Source organism: Pantherophis guttatus, chromosome 1 (genome assembly GCF_059756535.1).
Source record: "Pantherophis guttatus breed Tessera chromosome 1, ASM5975653v1, whole genome shotgun sequence".
Classification (NCBI taxonomy): Eukaryota; Metazoa; Chordata; class Lepidosauria; order Squamata; family Colubridae; genus Pantherophis; species Pantherophis guttatus.
This window is the reverse complement of record NC_142063.1, coordinates 336,732,881-336,750,691: the sequence shown is the minus strand read 5'-3', so window position 1 is coordinate 336,750,691 and position 17,811 is coordinate 336,732,881. Positions and strand designations below refer to the sequence as shown.

Sequence of the window (17,811 nt, the reverse complement as noted above, 5' to 3'; positions counted from 1 at the left end):
CTTATAATTAAGGCTGAAGCTCTTTGAAGGAAAAGTTTCTTCCCAGGCTCCTGGCCACCTGGGCTAAATTGCCCTTCGTGAGAGAAGCTGCCAGCTCATTCACCTGACTCTCGCCTGCGATCGTTTCCCTGCCTTTCCCAGCCTTGTTAAACTCTCCCCTACTCACGAAGCGAGGGCTCAAACGGTGAACACATTCCAGATGACACAGAAGATCACGTCTGATGGTGGGTTCTCAATCCCCCCCCCCTTTTTTAGATTGACTAGTAGTGCTTGGTCAGATTTGTTTTTGGTTGCAAAAATGAATGAAATGTTTTCACAGTTGCCCAACTGGAGTAGAACTATTGCATGCAAAAACCTAATCATTTCCATGGCCTACCCTGCCTCCTCTCCTCTCCTCTCCTCTCCTCTCCTCTCCTCTCCTCTCCTCTCCTCTCCTTTCCTTTCCTCTCCTTTTCCTCTCCTCTCCTTTCCTTTCCTCTCCTCTCCTCTCCTTTCCTTTCCCCTCCCCTCTTTCCTTTCCTCCTCCCCTCCCTTTTTAATCACAGCTGTATTTTTGATCATGGCGATATCTATTTTCCCCACAACAATTCTTTGCTTATACTGCATTTTTTTTATACCTGCTTTTATTTATTTGCATTCGTAAATTTGGTTTTTTTTTTCATTTTGGTCATTGTACATTTAAAAAAAAAATACAACATAAAAAAGGAATCCTCCAAGATATACCAAGATCACAACAAAAAGGGGAAAGCTTTTTTCTTAGATTCCATCCTGTCAAGCTGCAGAATATAACAGAAAACATACTATCGTGAAATAACTTTTTTTTTTAAAATAAAGGGACCAACCTAATTTCGCTTTTTCTTATCGTTTACATTTTAGGCCTCCGATATATAGAATCAGGAACTAAGGCTCTGGTGCTAACTGAAGGACACTAAATCATTCACTGCATCAACAATCGGAATTTAGAAGTTGGTGTGATTCACCTCAGTGCTTCCCAACCCTGGCAACTGTAAGATACATGGACTTCTAATCTCAGAATTCTGGCTGGGGATGAACTTCTACTATGCTGGCTGGGGAATTCTGGGAATTGAAGTCCACACATCTTAAAGTTGCCAGGATTGACAAAGACTGAACCAATTTACTGTGTTTCCCTGAAAATAAGACCCTGTCTTATATTTTTTTGAACCCTGAAACAAGCGCTTGGCCTTATTTTTGGGGAGGTCATTATTTTGGGGCACGTGGAGCAAGACGGGGCTCCTCTTGCCATCTTACCTGATTTCCAGCTCTGTCTCCCTAACCAGAGGAAATGGCGGGGACCGGCTGTGCATGCGTTTAAATATTTTCGGGGAGGTCTTGTTTTCGGGAGAGGGCTTATTATCCGGGGAGGTCTTATTTTCAGGGAAACACGGTAATACTACATCTGTTAGCCTCCAGATGTATATAACTTCACCTTCCACCTATTCCAACCAGCATAGTCTGAACAAGGTTGTGTAAAAGTTGTAATCCCATAGATTTAGGCTGCCAATTCTTCTAATTCTAGTAGTTTTAGGCTGCCAATTCTTGACCTACCTTGACTGGCAGTGGCCATTAGTATCCTCCTCCCCCACCCCCCCAAGTCTTCCTGGAGATATTATTGACTGAACTTTGGACAAAGTAGCAGTTCTGATGCAAAAGTAGAGATTCTTCTCTATCACCTTCAGTCAGACGGACAATTTGCAACTCCCATTATCTGGAATTTAACTAGGGAAGCTAAGGATTAACCTTAGAACTTTTGGTATGCCAAATTACAAACCGCAAACCTTTGACCGCTAACCTGTGATCTCTTTCTTAATGAGAATCTGAGAGGTTTGGGACTAAAACAGCCGCGGTCACCTCTTATGCAAGGAATACCCAACCTTTTGCAATTTACCTTTGCTTTCAGCAATCCAGTGGCTTATTTCAACCGATTTTAGGGAAAGGATTAGTCCTGTAAACATTAATTATTGACCAAAGGAAGCAAATTTATCTTGTATAGCTGGCAATTCTACTACTGCGTCTTGCCTTAAACCAGACTCCATGCTCCTGCTGAAAAGCAGCCTCACGAGACAATTAGCAAGTTCTCATTTAGCATTGAGCACAAAAGTAAAATTTAACTTGGGTTTCATCCTTTAGAACCATAAGGACTAAAAACCTGTGCTTGTGTTTGTTGTTGCCGTGTCTTTCTGGATTTTGTCTATTTCCCTGCAGGGTTTGAAATTTACCTTAAAGATCGCTCGCTCCCTCAACAATCTTTCCGGCAGATTTTTGCGTGGTAGTTCTCGGGTTGTCTGCAATTCTTCATTCCAATCTCTGGTCTGAAAGGAGATCAGGGAAGAGACTAACTGTATTAAATGCAAGCACACAAAGACACCAACTTTCCAGAGGTGGGATTCAGCCGGTTCGGACCAGCTCGGGTGAACCGGTAGTGGGCCTGCAAGTGGGCCTACCTACCCGCCTGGGCGCAATCCCGTCCTATATCGCAGTGTTTTGTGATGCCGCACGAATATGCGGACAGAGTACACGAGGGAATTGCTGTGTTGTTTGACATCATACACATGTGCTAACAGCGCACGTGAATTGCCGTGTTTTGTGACACCGCATGCATGCATGCTCACATTTCTGGTGCTGGGCGAACCGGTTGTTAACAGTATGCGAAGCCCACCTCTGCAACTTTCCAACATTGGGCAGAAATACAGAACACGGCCATCTGCTATTCTCTTCGGCTCACTGAAAGTTTCTGGCTTTTTGAAACCACGTTTCCTTTTTCAGCTGAGCTACTGCATTTCATTCTACCGTATTAACCAAGATTATCTGTGCCTTGCCAGTTCAAATGGATCAAGAAATGGTGGCTTCTAAGCAGTAAAACTGGGCACGTGGCTCATTTGCAAGAGAACAGCTCATGAGCTTTTTATTCGTTTTTTTATTTATATATCAAATTTAGGCGGGGGGTGGGGAAATCCCATCTCTTTCACAGAGCAACTTTTATTTTAAGAAGGCGGGAACTGATTTTTTTTTTTTGCATCTACCTTATTAACCTTGTGTGTAAACATAATTTAGCAGCTCCTAAAAATACTACAGTAAATAGTTTAATGTGATTTGAAGAGAGCGGGTAATATATGCCATTTAAATTCAATTTGCATTGATTTATGTAATTTGCGTTGCTGTAAACTGACACAAATGACACAGATGAACGAAGATGAAAAAAAAAATCAAGAATATATCAGAAACAACAAATGGTATTAAATGTTAGTAGTATCCAAACGTGAAAATGTTTGCTAACTGAGGTATGTTAAAACAATTATTTATGGGGTGTGAACCACATAATGTACTCTTATTCGCTAAGTGACTTTAAAGGATCAGTACACTTTTCTTTTTTCTTTAAAAAAATGAGGTTTTAGTCCCTAAAAGGGCTTCTCAAAGCTCTTGACTAAATGGAAGGAGACATAACGAGCACTTAAACAAAGACCTTAAAGTGAAACGGAGCTGAATTACAACCTTAAATCATACATTAAAAGCACCTTTCAAGACTGCAAAGAGCTGTTAATGTGTGTCAAAATAAACAGATGAAACAGTTCAAAACTAAAATATTTATTTTAGTAAAACTGTGCACTTTTTTTTTTTGTCTATGGAGATTCTCAATCACCCGAGTCATAGTTGTCTCCAAGGTGCTTTTGGGAAAAGGCAAATGGAGTTTCTTGGGGTTTTTTTTCCCTTGAAAACATTTTGCTTCTCTTCCAAGAAGCTTCTTCAGTTCTGACTGAATGGTGGGGAATGGAGGAATTTATATCCTTTGCAGTCATCTGGTCGTTAGCACTCAGAAGGTCAGTTGTTAGCTCTCCGGGAGTCGTTGAGACCTCTGGGAATTATCTGTATGTACCCTCAGGGTCACCTGAATCAGAATGCAAATGTGTGTGGAATCTTCTTGGGACTGCTGAAAGGACTGTGTCTAAACAAGAGGTAAGTGGTGTCGAATCCCCCCCTCCCCACCCCCTCCCCCCGTTGAGAGTGCTGTTCAATTTTCACATAGATATCTTCTTTAATCCCTCTTTCTGAGCCCTGGTGGTGCAGTGGTTAGAATGCAATATTGCAGGCTGACTGCCAGCATTTCGATTCTGACCAGTTTAAGGTTGACTCAGCCTTCCATCTTTCCAAGGTCAGTAAAATGAGGACCTAGATTGTTGGGGGCAATTTGTTGACTCTGTAAACCACTTAGAAAGGGCTGTAAAGCACTGTGAAGCGATATAGAAGTCTAAGTGCTACTGCTATTTCAAACCAGTGGCCATCTCTGTCCAGAATGTGGACTTTGCTGTCTTCAAAAGAACAATCTCTGTATTTTAGATGCAGATGGACTCCTGAATCTTATCACGATGGGTTTTTTTTCTCCTGTGTTGTAACATAGGTTTCTGAAGTGATTGTTTTGTTTCCCCAATATATATTCTGCATGTGTCTCATTGCATTGTATTGAATCTATCACATTGCTCAGTTTGTATCTGGGTGTTTTATTCTTGGGGTGGACAAGCTTCTGCTTTAATGTATTCTTGGGTTTAAAGTGTGCAGGGATGACGTGTTGGTTGAAAATCCTCCTGAACTTTTCAGATATTCCTGCAATTTATGGAATGACAACATTGCTTTGCTTGTGGTTCTCTTTGTTTGCGGGAACTAGCTGATTTCTAGTCTGATGAAAAGACATGATAGCAGTGTTCCAATATCTCAGGGGCTGCCACAAAGAAGAGGGAGTCAAACTATTCTCCAAAGCACCTGAGGGCAGGACAAGAAGCAATGGGTGGAAACTAATCAAGGAGAGAAGCAACTTAGAACTAAGGAGAAATTTCCTGAGAGTTAGAACAATTAACCAGTGGAACAACTTGCCTCCAGAAGTTGTGAATGCTCCAAAACTGGAAGTTTTTAAAAAGAGATTGGATAACCATTTGTCTGAAATGGTATAGGGTCTCCTGCCTGAGCAGGGGGTTGGACTAGAAGTCCTCCAAGGTCCCTTCCAACTCTGTTATTCTATTCTATTCTATTCTATTCTATTCTATTCTATTCTATTCTATTCTATTCTATTCTATTCTATTCTATTCTATTCTATTCTATTCTATTCTATTCTATTCTATTCTATTTTCCTGTGCGCTGCTCCCACTATCCATGCATGGGTTAATCCTTCAGTGCTTGGCAAACAACTGAGTGAAAACAAAAGGCTTTTGTTCCCCTTTCCGGCTCCCAAGCCACGCCTCTGGTCCCATGATCCCCCAGTCTTCACTCAGTTGCTGGCAAACACTGTAGTGATTTTTGGAGCTCCACAGATTCTAAGGTATTGTGTGTCTGTGGGGGTTTTCTCTTCTCTCTTTTTTCTTTAAATTTCTTTAGTTATTGGCTTTTCTCCTTTCCTTTAAACGCATAGGATTTTGTGTTATTTTTGAGTAGCTCCCCTTCGCGTTTTCTATTTGCTTCGGGGCGAATTTCAGCGGAGGAGGGGGAGTGGAGCAGGGCGCTCACACGCTCGCTCGCTAGCCCCTCAGCCTCATACCAGCCAGCTCTCCGCATTACCGGCACGATCTGAGCCCTTCCCAGCTGGCAAGCGGCTCAGAGCATCGCCCCCGCGCCGGAGCCTTCAAATAGCGGCGGCGCGCTCATTAGCTGGCCGGCGGAGCCGGAAGCGCCGGCCACCCACGCGGCGAGGATCTCGAGCCCGATCCAAGGCTGAGCCTCGCAATACTGCAGCGGAACGGGGGCGCGAGGCAGGACAAGCGCCGAAGAGGAGACAGCCCTCCCTGCACTACAGAATAACCCCTCGTTAGGGGATTGCGCGGCGTCTGGTCGGACCCTCGGGCCGCCATTGTAAGCCCGCTGCCAAGCCTGCCCCACGTGGAGGAGCGCACCACGGGGCAGCGCCATATTGGCGGACCTTCGGGCCGCCATTTTGGGCAACATTGTCAGCTTGTGCTTCCCCCCCCATCAGGGAACCAGCTGCAAACCGGCATATCCTCCCCCCCCCCCACCGCTGGGAGGGGCATCAAACCTCCTCCACCACCAACGTTCAAAGAGGTTTGGGGAGCCCCTGGGCGCTCAGGCATCGAGTACCCGCGAGCTGCAGGGCAAGTCTCCGCTGCAAGTTTCAAGCCGCCTCAGCCATGTCTCGCTCCCCCCCATCGTCAGACATGGAACTGGAACTAAGCCCCCCACGCATTAGTGAAAAAAGGGGGAAAAAGAAATCAAAAAAGAGGCACGTGAGCTCGGCCAGCAGGGCGGCCTCTGAAGGTTCCCTCCCCTTCCAGGATAGGGATGCCCTAAGGAGACACAACGCCCTGGAACGACAGTGGGAGAGGGCGCACAAGGCGGCTTCAGGAGTTCTGTCCAGGAATCCTGCACCTGGGGAGCCTTCACCCATCTCCCCAAGAGAGGAGGAACGGGGGCTTATGTCGGTGGGCGACATCACAGTCACTCCCAGAACCCCTGAAGGGGCTGGGCCGACTCGCCCAACACCCCGCAGCGAGACAGCGTCAGGGCCCGGGCTGGAGGCCTCAAATTCCCCCGCACCAAACCAGCACCGCTGGGCTAGGGAGGCAACCGCCACACCGTCAAGGGCAGACCCACAGGGTCAAGGCGGACTGGGGTTGGCACCCCCAGTGGACTTCCAGGCCATGTTTTCAGCGGCCCTGTCATCTTTCTTCACTGCAACAATGCAGCAGGCATCCCAGGTTCCCGTACAAAACGCACCGGGCCAGGCACGACCGCTTCAACCCCAGAAGCAACCCCTCCCAGAACAAGGTCGAGACTCTTCATCAGACGAATCAGACCAAGCGGAGGAGGGCCCAGAGGAGATGGAGCTATCGGAGGATGAGGGTCTAGCACCGGACACCCCGGCCTTTACAGGCCTCTTCCGCCCGGCTCTATTCAAGTCGCTCCTCCACAAGGCACGACTTACAACCAACCTTGGAGTGCCAGGAGACGTCACAACACCCTCCACGTCAACGGCGGGGCCTCACGACGCCCTTTTCAAATCCTCAAAGCCGCAGAAGGACTACATCCCTTGCCCGCAGCTCTTCACGGACGTGATTCAGAATCCCTGGGTGCAGCCGGCCTCCCTGGCGACACCCAGCAACCTCGATAAGAAACTCTACTGTTCAGCCCCAGAGTTAGAGGACCTCCTGGTGCTCCCTTCAGTAGATCAGCCGGTGGCAGCCTTATCTTCCAGCTCCCTGATCTCTACCGACCCTCTAGACACGCTCAAGGCGGAAGAGAAGAGGATGGAATGGGCCTTCCGCAAAGCGCACCAGGCCGTTGGCTGGGCAATCAGATCCGCGACAGCTTCGTCATTCTTCAACAGAGCCTCGCTCATTTGGCTTCGTCACATGCAGGACAAACTCCCGCCTGAGGACACTAGACTGCATCAAGATCTAAATAAGATAATAGCTGCCACCGAATACACTGCTGACAGCTCCCTGAACTCAGCCAAGTTCGCCTCAAGGGCGCTGGCCTCTACTCTTACTGCTAGGAGGCTATTCTGGCTTCGGCCTTGGAAAGCCGACTTCAAGGCCAAGTGGAAGTTGGCGGCTTCCCCATATAAAGCACCAGAGCTGTTTGGTGCCTCACTGGAACCCCTACTGATTGAAGGGAAGGACAAGAGGAAGATCCTCCCATCAACCTACAGGCGCCAGGAGCGCAGGTACACGCCTTACCCGCTCCAACAGCCCTTTCGTGCAGGCGCCGGACCCAGGGGGTCCTCCTTACACCGCTCCCATTACCAGGGAGGAGACAGATTCAACGACAGACAACAGTTCCGAGACCGGGGAAGACACCAGCAGCCTAAACGCAACTTTCGTGGAGCCGGCCCTAAGCCCGCCAGAAGGGGGAAATGACTCCAGGCCCACGGGGCCCATAGGGGGACGGCTCATCCTCTTCCATCAACAATGGGCCAGTTCGACTTCGGACTCCTGGGTAAGGCGTACGACCTCTTCCGGACTGTCCATCGAATTCTCCGGCCAGCCGCCCCACCGGTTCGTCCGTTGTCCAACCCCTCGATCCTCGGAACTTCAGGACCTGATGTCGCAGGAGATTGCCCACCTCCTGGAGGTCGAGGCCATAGAGCCGGTCCCGCACAGCCAGCGGGGCTCAGGATTCTACTCGACCCTCTTCTTGGTTCCCAAGAATTCCGGGGGCTGGAGGGGCATACTGAATCTAAAGCGCCTGAACCTGTCGGTACAATACCGCAGGTTCAAGATGCACTCCCTCAAGTCCATCTTAGCGGGAGTGAGACAGGGCGACTTCCTTCAATCAGTCGACCTCCGGGAGGCTTATCTGCACGTGCCAATTCACCCGCATCACCGTCAGTACCTGAGGTTCGAATACGCGGGCCGTCACTACCAATATCGCGCGATGCCATTCGGACTTTCCTCAGCTCCCCGCACCTTTACCAAGCTGGTAGCGGTGGTGGCGGCCAAGCTCCGAGCCGTCCCGATCCGGGTGCTCTGTTATCTGGACGACATTCTGGTCCTGTCGTCCACGCCCGGCCAAGCTTACAGAGACATGAAGATGGTGATCAAGGTCTTCCAGGATCACGGCTTCACCATAAACTTTGCAAAGAGTCACCTCCTGCCCACCACCAGGCTTCTTCACCTGGGGGCACTGATAGATTCGGCCAGCGGCCAGGTATTTTTATCACCGGACAGAGTCCAAAGCATCCGAACTTTAACTCTGCAGACCCTGACGAGGAGGAGAGTTGCCCTGATCCACCTCTCAACCCTCCTCGGGAAGATGGTATCCTGCTTCGGCATCATACCGTGGGCACGCAGACATTCGAGACCCCTGCAGTGGTTCCTCCTCCCCTTCCAGCGAACGGGAAGGGCCAACTCCAAGAAGGAAGTACGCCTCACCCTGCAGGCCCGCAGGTCCCTCAGGTGGTGGACATCACAGTCGCTCCTAAAGGGCTCCAGCTTCCTAGAGCCAGACCGTCTGATACTCACCACCGACGCCAGCCTCCGGGGGTGGGGAGCCCATCTCCACAACCTAGTCACGCAAGGACAGTGGTCGCAGGAAGAACAGCAATGCAGCATCAACCTCCTAGAGCTTCGAGCGATCAGACTGGCACTGCGCAACTTCCAGCCGACGGTGCAGGGGCATCACATCTGAATCCTGACCGACAACATCTCGGCCAAGGCGCACGTCAACAGGGAGGGGGGCACGAGGTCCCGTACACTGATGAAGGAGGCCGAGGAGCTGTTCAGCTGGGCAGAGAGACACCTGCTCTCGATCAGAGCAGATCACATCTCCGGAGCAACCAATGTGAGGGCGGACTGGCTCAGCCGCGAAACAATAGATCAAGCGGAATGGCAGCTCCACCCTCAGCTGTTTCAAGAACTCGCTTCTCGCTTCGGAAACCCGGTCGTAGATCTCTTCGCAACCCCGACCAATGCTCAGCTCCCCCGCTTCATATCACGCTATCCGACACCACAAGCGGAGGACCACGATGCGCTGCGCTGCACTTGGCCCGAGGGTCTCCTGTACGCATTCCCACCGGTCCCACTGCTCCCGCGCCTCATTCGGAAGCTGCTGGCAGAAAAAGCCGACCTGCTCCTGGTAGCCCCGAACTGGCCCCGGAGACCATGGTTCGCCGACCTAGTAGCACTGTCCGTAGAACAGCCATGGGTGATCCCACCACAGCAGCTCGTCCTGTGCCAAGGAGCAGTCACGCACCCAGAGCCCCAGTGGCTGCAATTAGCCGTCTGGCATTTGAACGGGTCATCCTGAAGAAGGACAGCCTACCAGACGAGGTGGTTGCCACTATCCAGGCGGCCAGACGTCCAGCGACGACCCGCATCTACGAGTCATCATGGCAGGCGTTCTGTCGCTGGAGCGCCCACCAGCACATCGACCCCACGTCAGCCGCTATTCGGGACATTCTGCGGTTCCTACAAGCTGGCCTAGACAAGGGCTTGGCCCCTGCAACCCTACGGAGACAGACGGCAGCATTGTCAACAGTCATTACTTGCCCTCCGTACCAATCTCTCGCGCACCATCCGCGCATCAAGGGGTTTCTTCATGGGGCCACCAACCTGCGGCCCCCCACAGTTCACCGTTATCCCTCATGGGATCTACCTCTTGTTTTGCGGGCATTGACCGGGGCCCCCTTTGAGCCCCTAGACTCAACATCTCTTAAGTACCTATCGTTTAAGGTGACCTTCCTGCTGGCGATCACCTCAGCAAGGAGGGTCTCAGAACTAGCGGCTCTGTCAGTCCGCAAAGACTTGTGCATCTTCCACGACTCCACGGTGACCCTACGCCTGGATCCTGCCTTCATCCCGAAGGTCAACTCGTGGTTCCACCGAGCCCAGGAGCTCATCCTGCCGGATTTCTGCCCCTCACCTCGTGATCCCAGAGAAAAGAGGTGGCACACCCTAGACGTGCGACGCGCCATCCGCACTTACATCCGACGGACTACTCCTTTCCGCCGTACGGAGGGACTCCTGGTCTCCTTCAACCCGAAGTCCATGGGTCAGAAAATATCAGCAGCCACAGTCAGCAGATGGATTAAGGCCTGCATCGCCCTGGCATATGACCTGAGCGCCAAACCGGCCCCCAGCAAGATCCTACCGCACTCGACTCGTAGCGCGGCCACCACGGCGGCCTGGGCCACCCAAGCCTCGGTTGTGGACATCTGCAGAGCAGCGACGTGGTCATCCCTCACACCGTTCATCCGCCACTACAAGATTGATGCGTACAACTCGGCCGAGGCATCCTTTGGCCGCAGAATACTGCAGAAAGTACTGACAGAGGAGGACTCTGGAGGCAGTCAGCTCCCCACCCAGGGAGTTTAAGCTTGGGTATATCCCATGCATGGATAGTGGGAGCAGCGCACAGGAAAATGGACGTTGTCTTACCTGAACGTCCCTTTTCTGGGCGCTGCGTACACTATCCATAACCCGCCCATTAGGGCTGCCTGCCACTGTTTATGGCTGAGACCAGTTTAGTTTCCTTAAGTTATTTGAGTTAATAAAGTTGAGTTCTATAAGTTACTCTTGGTGTGGTTTCTTGTCTGCTGCGCCTTCGTTCAGACTGGGGGATCATGGGACCAGAGGCGTGGCTTGGGAGCCGGAAAGGGGAACAAAAGCCTTTTGTTTTCACTCAGTTGTTTGCCAAGCACTGAAGGATTAACCCATGCATGGATAGTGTACGCAGCGCCCAGAAAAGGGACGTTCAGGTAAGACAACGTCCATTCTCTTTTTTGTCTATTATGGAGAAACTCTATATCTATAAACAAATCCATACATTATCAGAATTTCAATTCTGGTATCAGCAAAAGTCCATTAAGAGTTATCAGAAATAACTGCATAGCTATTTTAAGCTTGATCCAAAAAACCAACTTTATATTGTTTCCTTTTACTTCGAACAATCCTAATCTTTAGTCCACCCAAACAATGTCATAGGGCTAGATTTATTTTCATTTCTTCTTTATCCCTTCTCATGAGAATCTTCAAAGTTTTAACAACTCTCTTTTGTAAGTGGAATATAGAAAAATTATCCAGGTCACTCTCTTGGTTTATTGCGTGTCCCTTTGAGTTATTAAAATAATCATGTAGTTTCTTTTGTATGTCTTTGTAGAATCTTTGTTCATGTAATTCTTGTAGCCTGTCACTCAGACTTTACTGTGCCTCTTTTCTAACATAATTTCGTCTATTCCTAGAGGCAAATATCGCTGTTGACATTGTTAATATTAATTTTTGACTCAATTTTTTAAAAGTATCCTTCAATATTTCCAGTGTTAAGAATATTTTGCATCAGTCTGTAACTGTTAATCATATTTGGGTGCTCTTCTTTAATTGAAATTTTTAGTTCCCTCTAGTGTCCAATTTTTAAAATCTTATTATTATTATTTTAAATCAAAACAATTTTACTTTCCCACAGGAAGTATTCATTATAATTAATTTAAAAAAATCTTATTTCAAATTTATTTGGACCCTTAATTCATTTATAACTTTCTAAAATTAAAAATAGCTTTTTGTTGTTCATTTCAATTTCTTTTTTAAGGTCTAAATCTTGTAGTTAGAATTCCTTTCATTAAGGATTGAATTACCAGTATTTTCAGATCTGTCTCTCCAAAGGTTTCTAATAGCTGAGAAGTAGCTAGTAAGTAATTTCTGAATGGGACTGGGAAAGTAAATCTAGTGTCCTTTTAAGATGCCAACCATGGTTTGAACAAGAGGGCTATTACTTTGTCTCCCAGTTCTCAAAACTTATTTTTGTTTTGTAGTGTCCTAGAGAGGAACAACTATCACTTGTGGACAATCTCCCATCCACTCTTTGTTCAGAGAGATGTGAAGAGCCCATCTATTCATCAGCTCTTTGTTTTTTGCCATGATTGACTGCTCTACTTTTCACAGGCCTGTCTTCAGTTTGTCATTTCTTCCCCCTTTTCTCCTTCTGATCTTTAATTATATTAGAAACAAGAAACTGACCAGAGGTTATCAGCTTTCCTTTGGTCTCATCAGGCCTCAAGACATTTGGTTCTCAAAGTAATTCCCACCCCTCAACCCCCATGAGACTTAAAAAGTGTTGTGGCCTATCGGTTGCCGGCCCCTCCAGCAGCCGAATCAGATGAGGAGGAGGCAGCAGCGTGGGAGTCAGGGCCAGCATCAAGGCAACCTGAGAGCTCTGAGGGGGAAGATGGAATGGAGCTGGCAGAGAGAGAGACAGAGGCGGAGCCTGGGCCATCCCAGATGGACAGCCCCCAGGTCTGGAGGTGGCTGATGAGGAAGAGGAGGAACAGCTGGGTCCAGTGCCTGACGCGCGGCTGTGCAGAAGGATGGAAGAACAACTGATGACCACCTTTTACTGGTCCACAATAGAAAGCATCCCCACTTATTGCATCACGGTATGGCATGCTGGTCTGACAGCCACAGATAGAAAAACATTACAGAGGGTGGCGAGCACAGTACAAAACATCATGGGCTGTCCCCTAATACCACTAGATGAGATCGCTGGGGCTCACTGCCTTAGAAGAGTGAGGAAAATTCTCAGGGACGACTCTCACCCTGGTCATCACATCTCTACCCTCCTACCATCGGGAAGGAGATATAGAAGCATAGCCAGCCGCACAAACAGGCTGAAGAACAGTTTTTTATCCGTGGGCTGCCAGATTCCTGAATGAGAAATAACATCATAACTACGTAGTATGATGGACTGCAGGGCCGGTGCAACGTGTAACATGTTCACACTGGTGCAATAGAACTGGGTGTTTTGTTAATATGATTTATTGGGTTAGGGATTTTCTGTCTTCACTGTGAGTTGTATTGTGTTGGAGGTGTGTGCACTGAGGGAGCTCAACCAATCGCATTGTACATACATTGTGCACTGACAATAAAGATTTGAATTGAGAAGGGGAGAACAGTGGAAAGCTGTGGGACGATCCTGGGGAAGGAAGAGCCATTGCTGCTAGAGAGGCCCCACCCTAGCTCTGGGGATAAAAGGCAGGGGACAGAAATGAATAGATGTGGTAGACAACTATTCATCTCCCTGCCTGACGGACTTGTCAGCCTGTGAGAGACGGGGCTGCCGGCACTCCTAATAAAGGAATCTTTTGAGTTCACTTCAGAGGGTTTGTCGTGTTTGGGGAGCTGGGTCAGAACAAAAGGTGCCTCACGGATGGTAAGAATTAATGGAACGTAGAGACCAACTGTAAAAGCCAATGAAGAAATCCACAAAGCCCAGTGTGTTTTTACCTGTCCCGGGATATGTTCTTCGTAGCCCAGTCTAGAGGTGTAAGCATCTTCTGCTCTCACACAATCCATGACGTGATCAGCTAGAGGAGCTGTCCACGCGTATACTTGGAAGGGGGTGGATATTCTCTCTAGTGGGTGCCTCTGGACCCTGGTTTGGAATAAAATGAAACACAATATTACCATTCTTCTAAAACACCCCCCCCCCAAGTCTACACATTCAAACTAAGATTAACATATTTTTTAAAAAATGGAATTAAAAGTTGTGGTAACTCTGCTGTGAGGTCCCTCTTTTAGAAATCCTGCTTTTCTTTTCGTTTACTGTGGATGTTTTGTTATCTATTTCAGGGGTGTCAGACTCGATTTCATTGAGGGCTGCATCAGGGTTGTGTTGGGCCTTAGGGGGCAGGGGTGGGCTTGGCCAGTTCAACATCACTCGTGTGATCAAGTGTGATCGCTTTTGCTGGTAGTTTGTTTTGCTAGTGCTCTGCCAGTGAAAATGGAGCTTGGGAGCGCCACAGGCGGCCCTCCCAAGCTCCATTTTCGCTGGCAGAGGGCTGCAGGAGACCGTCGCAGCTGAAAACAGAGCCCGGGAGGGCTGCCCGGGGCCCTCACGAGCTCATTTTTCGCTGGCAGAGGCACTGCAGGCTGGTCCCTTGCTGTTTCCAGGGCAGTTCCGCAGGCCAGATCTAAGCAGCCTTGAGTTTGACACCCCTGTTCTAGATCATTGTACTCAGTGTTTCTCAACCTTGGCCACTGGATGATGTGTAGACTTCAATTCCCAGAATTCCCCAGCCAGCAGAGCTGATTGTGGAAGTATTTACTGTACTTGATTGTTGTATGCCATCAAGAGCTGTATGCCATCAAATGATTCTGCCACATACATGTAATAATAATAATAATAATAATAATAATAATAATAATAATAATAATAATAATAATAATAATAATTATTATTATTATTATTATTATTATTATTATTATTATTATTATTATTATTATTATTATTATTCTCCAGGTAGGCTTTTTCAATGTGGCTTTTGAAATGAGATGTTAAGTATTTACACTGTTTTGGGTGCTCTACTAGCAAAAAGCAAGGATTACAAAGAAATATGTGAAAAAAATAAACAAAGCCAGTTTCATGTAAGGTATTAGTCTATAAATTCTAATCCTATCTTAGCCATGAAAACTGGCTGGGAGAGCTAGTCATTCTCTCTCAACCCAGCCTACCTCACAGGATTGTTGTTGTTGTGGGGAAAATAGGAGAAGGAAGGAGTAACAAGTATGTGCAGTGCCTTGAGTTACTAATGAAGGCAGGGATAAACATCTGATAAATAATAAATTGTGCGTCCTTAAAATGCTTGTAACACAAAGAATGAAAAAAAACAAACAAAAAATGAAAAAATGACGGGAGGGAGGGAGGGAGGGGGAGAGGGAGAGGGAGAGAGAGAGAGAGGGAGAGATGGATTGTAGAGAAAAATTACCGTTTCTTCTGCAGAGCTGCAAAATTTCTTTTGAAAGTGGGGCTAATTTGGTTCAGGAGCTCTACCAGGGAATGGCTGAGGAAGCTGGGATTAGCAGGTTTAGGGCTGAAGTTATAAGCTGTGGACCTGCAAGGAAGGAACACAAAGACGTTTAGTGGCAACGCCACAGCTAGCAACAGCCTAACTTTTACCCAGGCAAAGCGAGAAAAACAGTCACCAAGTCATTCGGCAAACCAGAAGTCAACCCCAGATTTGATTCTGGATGTAACAGGCTAGATATGTGGTGCCTCATCAATTTAACTCTTCAAATCACAAGGTTTCACATGGAGAACCAGGTCCCACTAATCTGTTTGTGATTGCCAAACTGACCTCTCTGTAAAGAAGTATTACCGTAATTTTTGGACTATAAGGCACACCTAAATTTAGAAGAGGAAAACAACAACAAAAAGGTTTTTTTGGCCCTTTTCCAATCTTTTTTTGGCCTGTTTCTGGGGCTTTTTTTGGCCCATTTTCAAGGCTTTTTTGGCCCATTTTTGAGGCTTTTTTTGGGCCTGTTTTTTCAAAAAAAAAAAAAGAGAGAGAGAGGCCTGAAAACATGGTGTGTGGAGGCCAAAAAATGGCTGGTGGGTGGGCGGGGCTTTGGCAATAGTCGGTCTATAAGATGCACAGACATTTTCACCCCCTTTTGGGAGTCAAAAAAGTGTGTCTTACAGTCCGAAAAATATGGTACATTGCACAGCTTGGAAGTTCAGGATTCAAGTGGAACATCCCATGTCCTCCAAAAACAGATCCATGGTCAACACTCTTTGGGCTTGGAGCTTCTCCAGTCAGTGCCCTGGCTCTTTGGGTATATGAGTAGTCCTTGCCATAGAAATGGGCAGACACTATTATGCTTGTATGTCACGACGGTCATCAAATGGATCAGTCATGATTTTGTGGCCTTTTTTGCAGTGATCGTTAAGCAAATGCAGCAGTCATAAAGTGAATGCAGCAGTCATTAAGCGAATGTTACAGTTGTTGAAGAAACCAATGGTTCTGTACAGCTTGGAGGTCTGATGGGGAGGATGGGGAGAGGGGAACCGGCCCACATAAACAGCGGGCTGGTGCGTGTGCACACCAACCTGTCACTTGCACAAGTCAAGTGGCATGCACGCTCATGCGCCAGTCAACTGCTCACATGGCCTGGTTCTGAATAGGCCATGGCCTGGTGGTTGGGGACCCCTGCACTAGGGGAACGGTTTTCACAAAAACCCCGGAAGTGTCAGTTTTGAGCCAAACCATTGTAAAACATTGTCATGTGACCAAGGGACGCTGCAAATGGCAATAAATATGTCCATGTTGCCAAGCGCCTGAAGTTTGGTTGTGTGACCATGGAGAGGGCCTGACTGTTAGAACTTTGGATCCAGATTGTAATCCCCATTTTCGGGTCGATTGTAATTTGGAACAGTCGCTAAAGCAACAGGTTGTAAGTCTAGGACTATCTGTATGTCAAAAGCTGATGCTCTCTTTGCCTGCCCCTGCTTCCTCTACTTGGGGGTACAAAGATCAGGGGTGGGTTCTAAATTTTTTTACTACCGGTTCTGTGGGTGTGGCTTATTTTGTGGGCGTGGCTTGATGGTCATATGACAATTATTTAGGATTTAGCAGAGGTACTGGTCTACCAGGCTTTTAACTGTTTGCAGAGCTGTACCGATCTACCCATTTAATTTTGCAGGCACTGATCTACTCATGTATTTTTGCAGGCACTGGTCTACTCATTTGTTTTCTTTTAACACTGATCAGCTGTAGGGCGGCCCTTTGAAGCCCGTGGCAAGAATTTAAACAGTTTTTTTCCCTCTAGTCATCAGCTGGGACTCAGGAGGCAGCAATAGATTGGGGGTGGGGCGAAAATAAAAGGTATGAATAATACGGGGGGTGGAGGGGGTGTGTGGGGGGGGGGCAGAACTGGTTTGGTGACGTCATATTGTCACCGCTACCGGCTCGGGAGAACCGGGGCGAACCGGGAGGAACCCACCACTGACAAAGATGGTGTCCGGTTTGAAAGACAATTTTCTTTTTTGCTTCTTAATTGCCACATATTTTAGCTGGGGAAGTTGGGAGATGGTTGTTGTTGGAGCGGTAGAAAGTTAATCATAACAACATTCCGCATTCAAGGACTTTTGCCTGTGTCTGATGGAGACTGCCTGAAGATTGTATCCGGTGGCGTGTGAAGAGTTGATTGGGCAACGTGATGAACTTGTGGGTGTGGGGCAGGGCTGTGAACTGCTAGCTGAGTGGGGAAAACCTGGAAGCTTTCAGATTCGGGTTTTCCCAGGTGTGCCAACATGACATCTCTAATAAACTGGAACTTTGAGGAACCTCAGGCCTCAGAGCTTTATTTTGTTGGGGGTGTTCCTTGGAACCCTGACAGATGGGTGGTACAGCGGTGGCGCAGTGGTTAGAGTACAGTATTGCAGGCTACTTCCGCTGAGCACCGGCTGCCAGCAGTTTGGCAGATCGAATCTCACCAGGCTCAAGGTTGACTCAGCCTTCCATCCTTCCGAGGTGGGTCAAATGAGGACCCAGATTGTTGGGGGCAATAGGCTGACTCTGTGAACCAC

General features: G+C 47.9%; 1 protein-coding gene across 2 annotated transcripts in view; it reads right to left on the bottom strand.

Annotated features, from left to right (window-relative positions):
• Nucleotides 1-17,811, bottom strand: part of CLUH (CLUH binding protein of NUMT mRNA) — a 116,819-nt gene that overhangs the window by 43,094 nt on the left and 55,914 nt on the right. For both annotated transcript variants that reach the window (XM_060693195.2, XM_087889593.1), the window contains exons 7-9: nucleotides 15,212-15,337; nucleotides 13,731-13,878; nucleotides 2,238-2,330 (exon numbers count right to left, since the gene is read on the bottom strand). In XM_060693195.2, coding sequence (XP_060549178.1) covers nucleotides 2,238-2,330; nucleotides 13,731-13,878; nucleotides 15,212-15,337 — 367 coding nt within the window. The remainder of the gene's footprint in view (nucleotides 1-2,237; nucleotides 2,331-13,730; nucleotides 13,879-15,211; nucleotides 15,338-17,811) is intronic.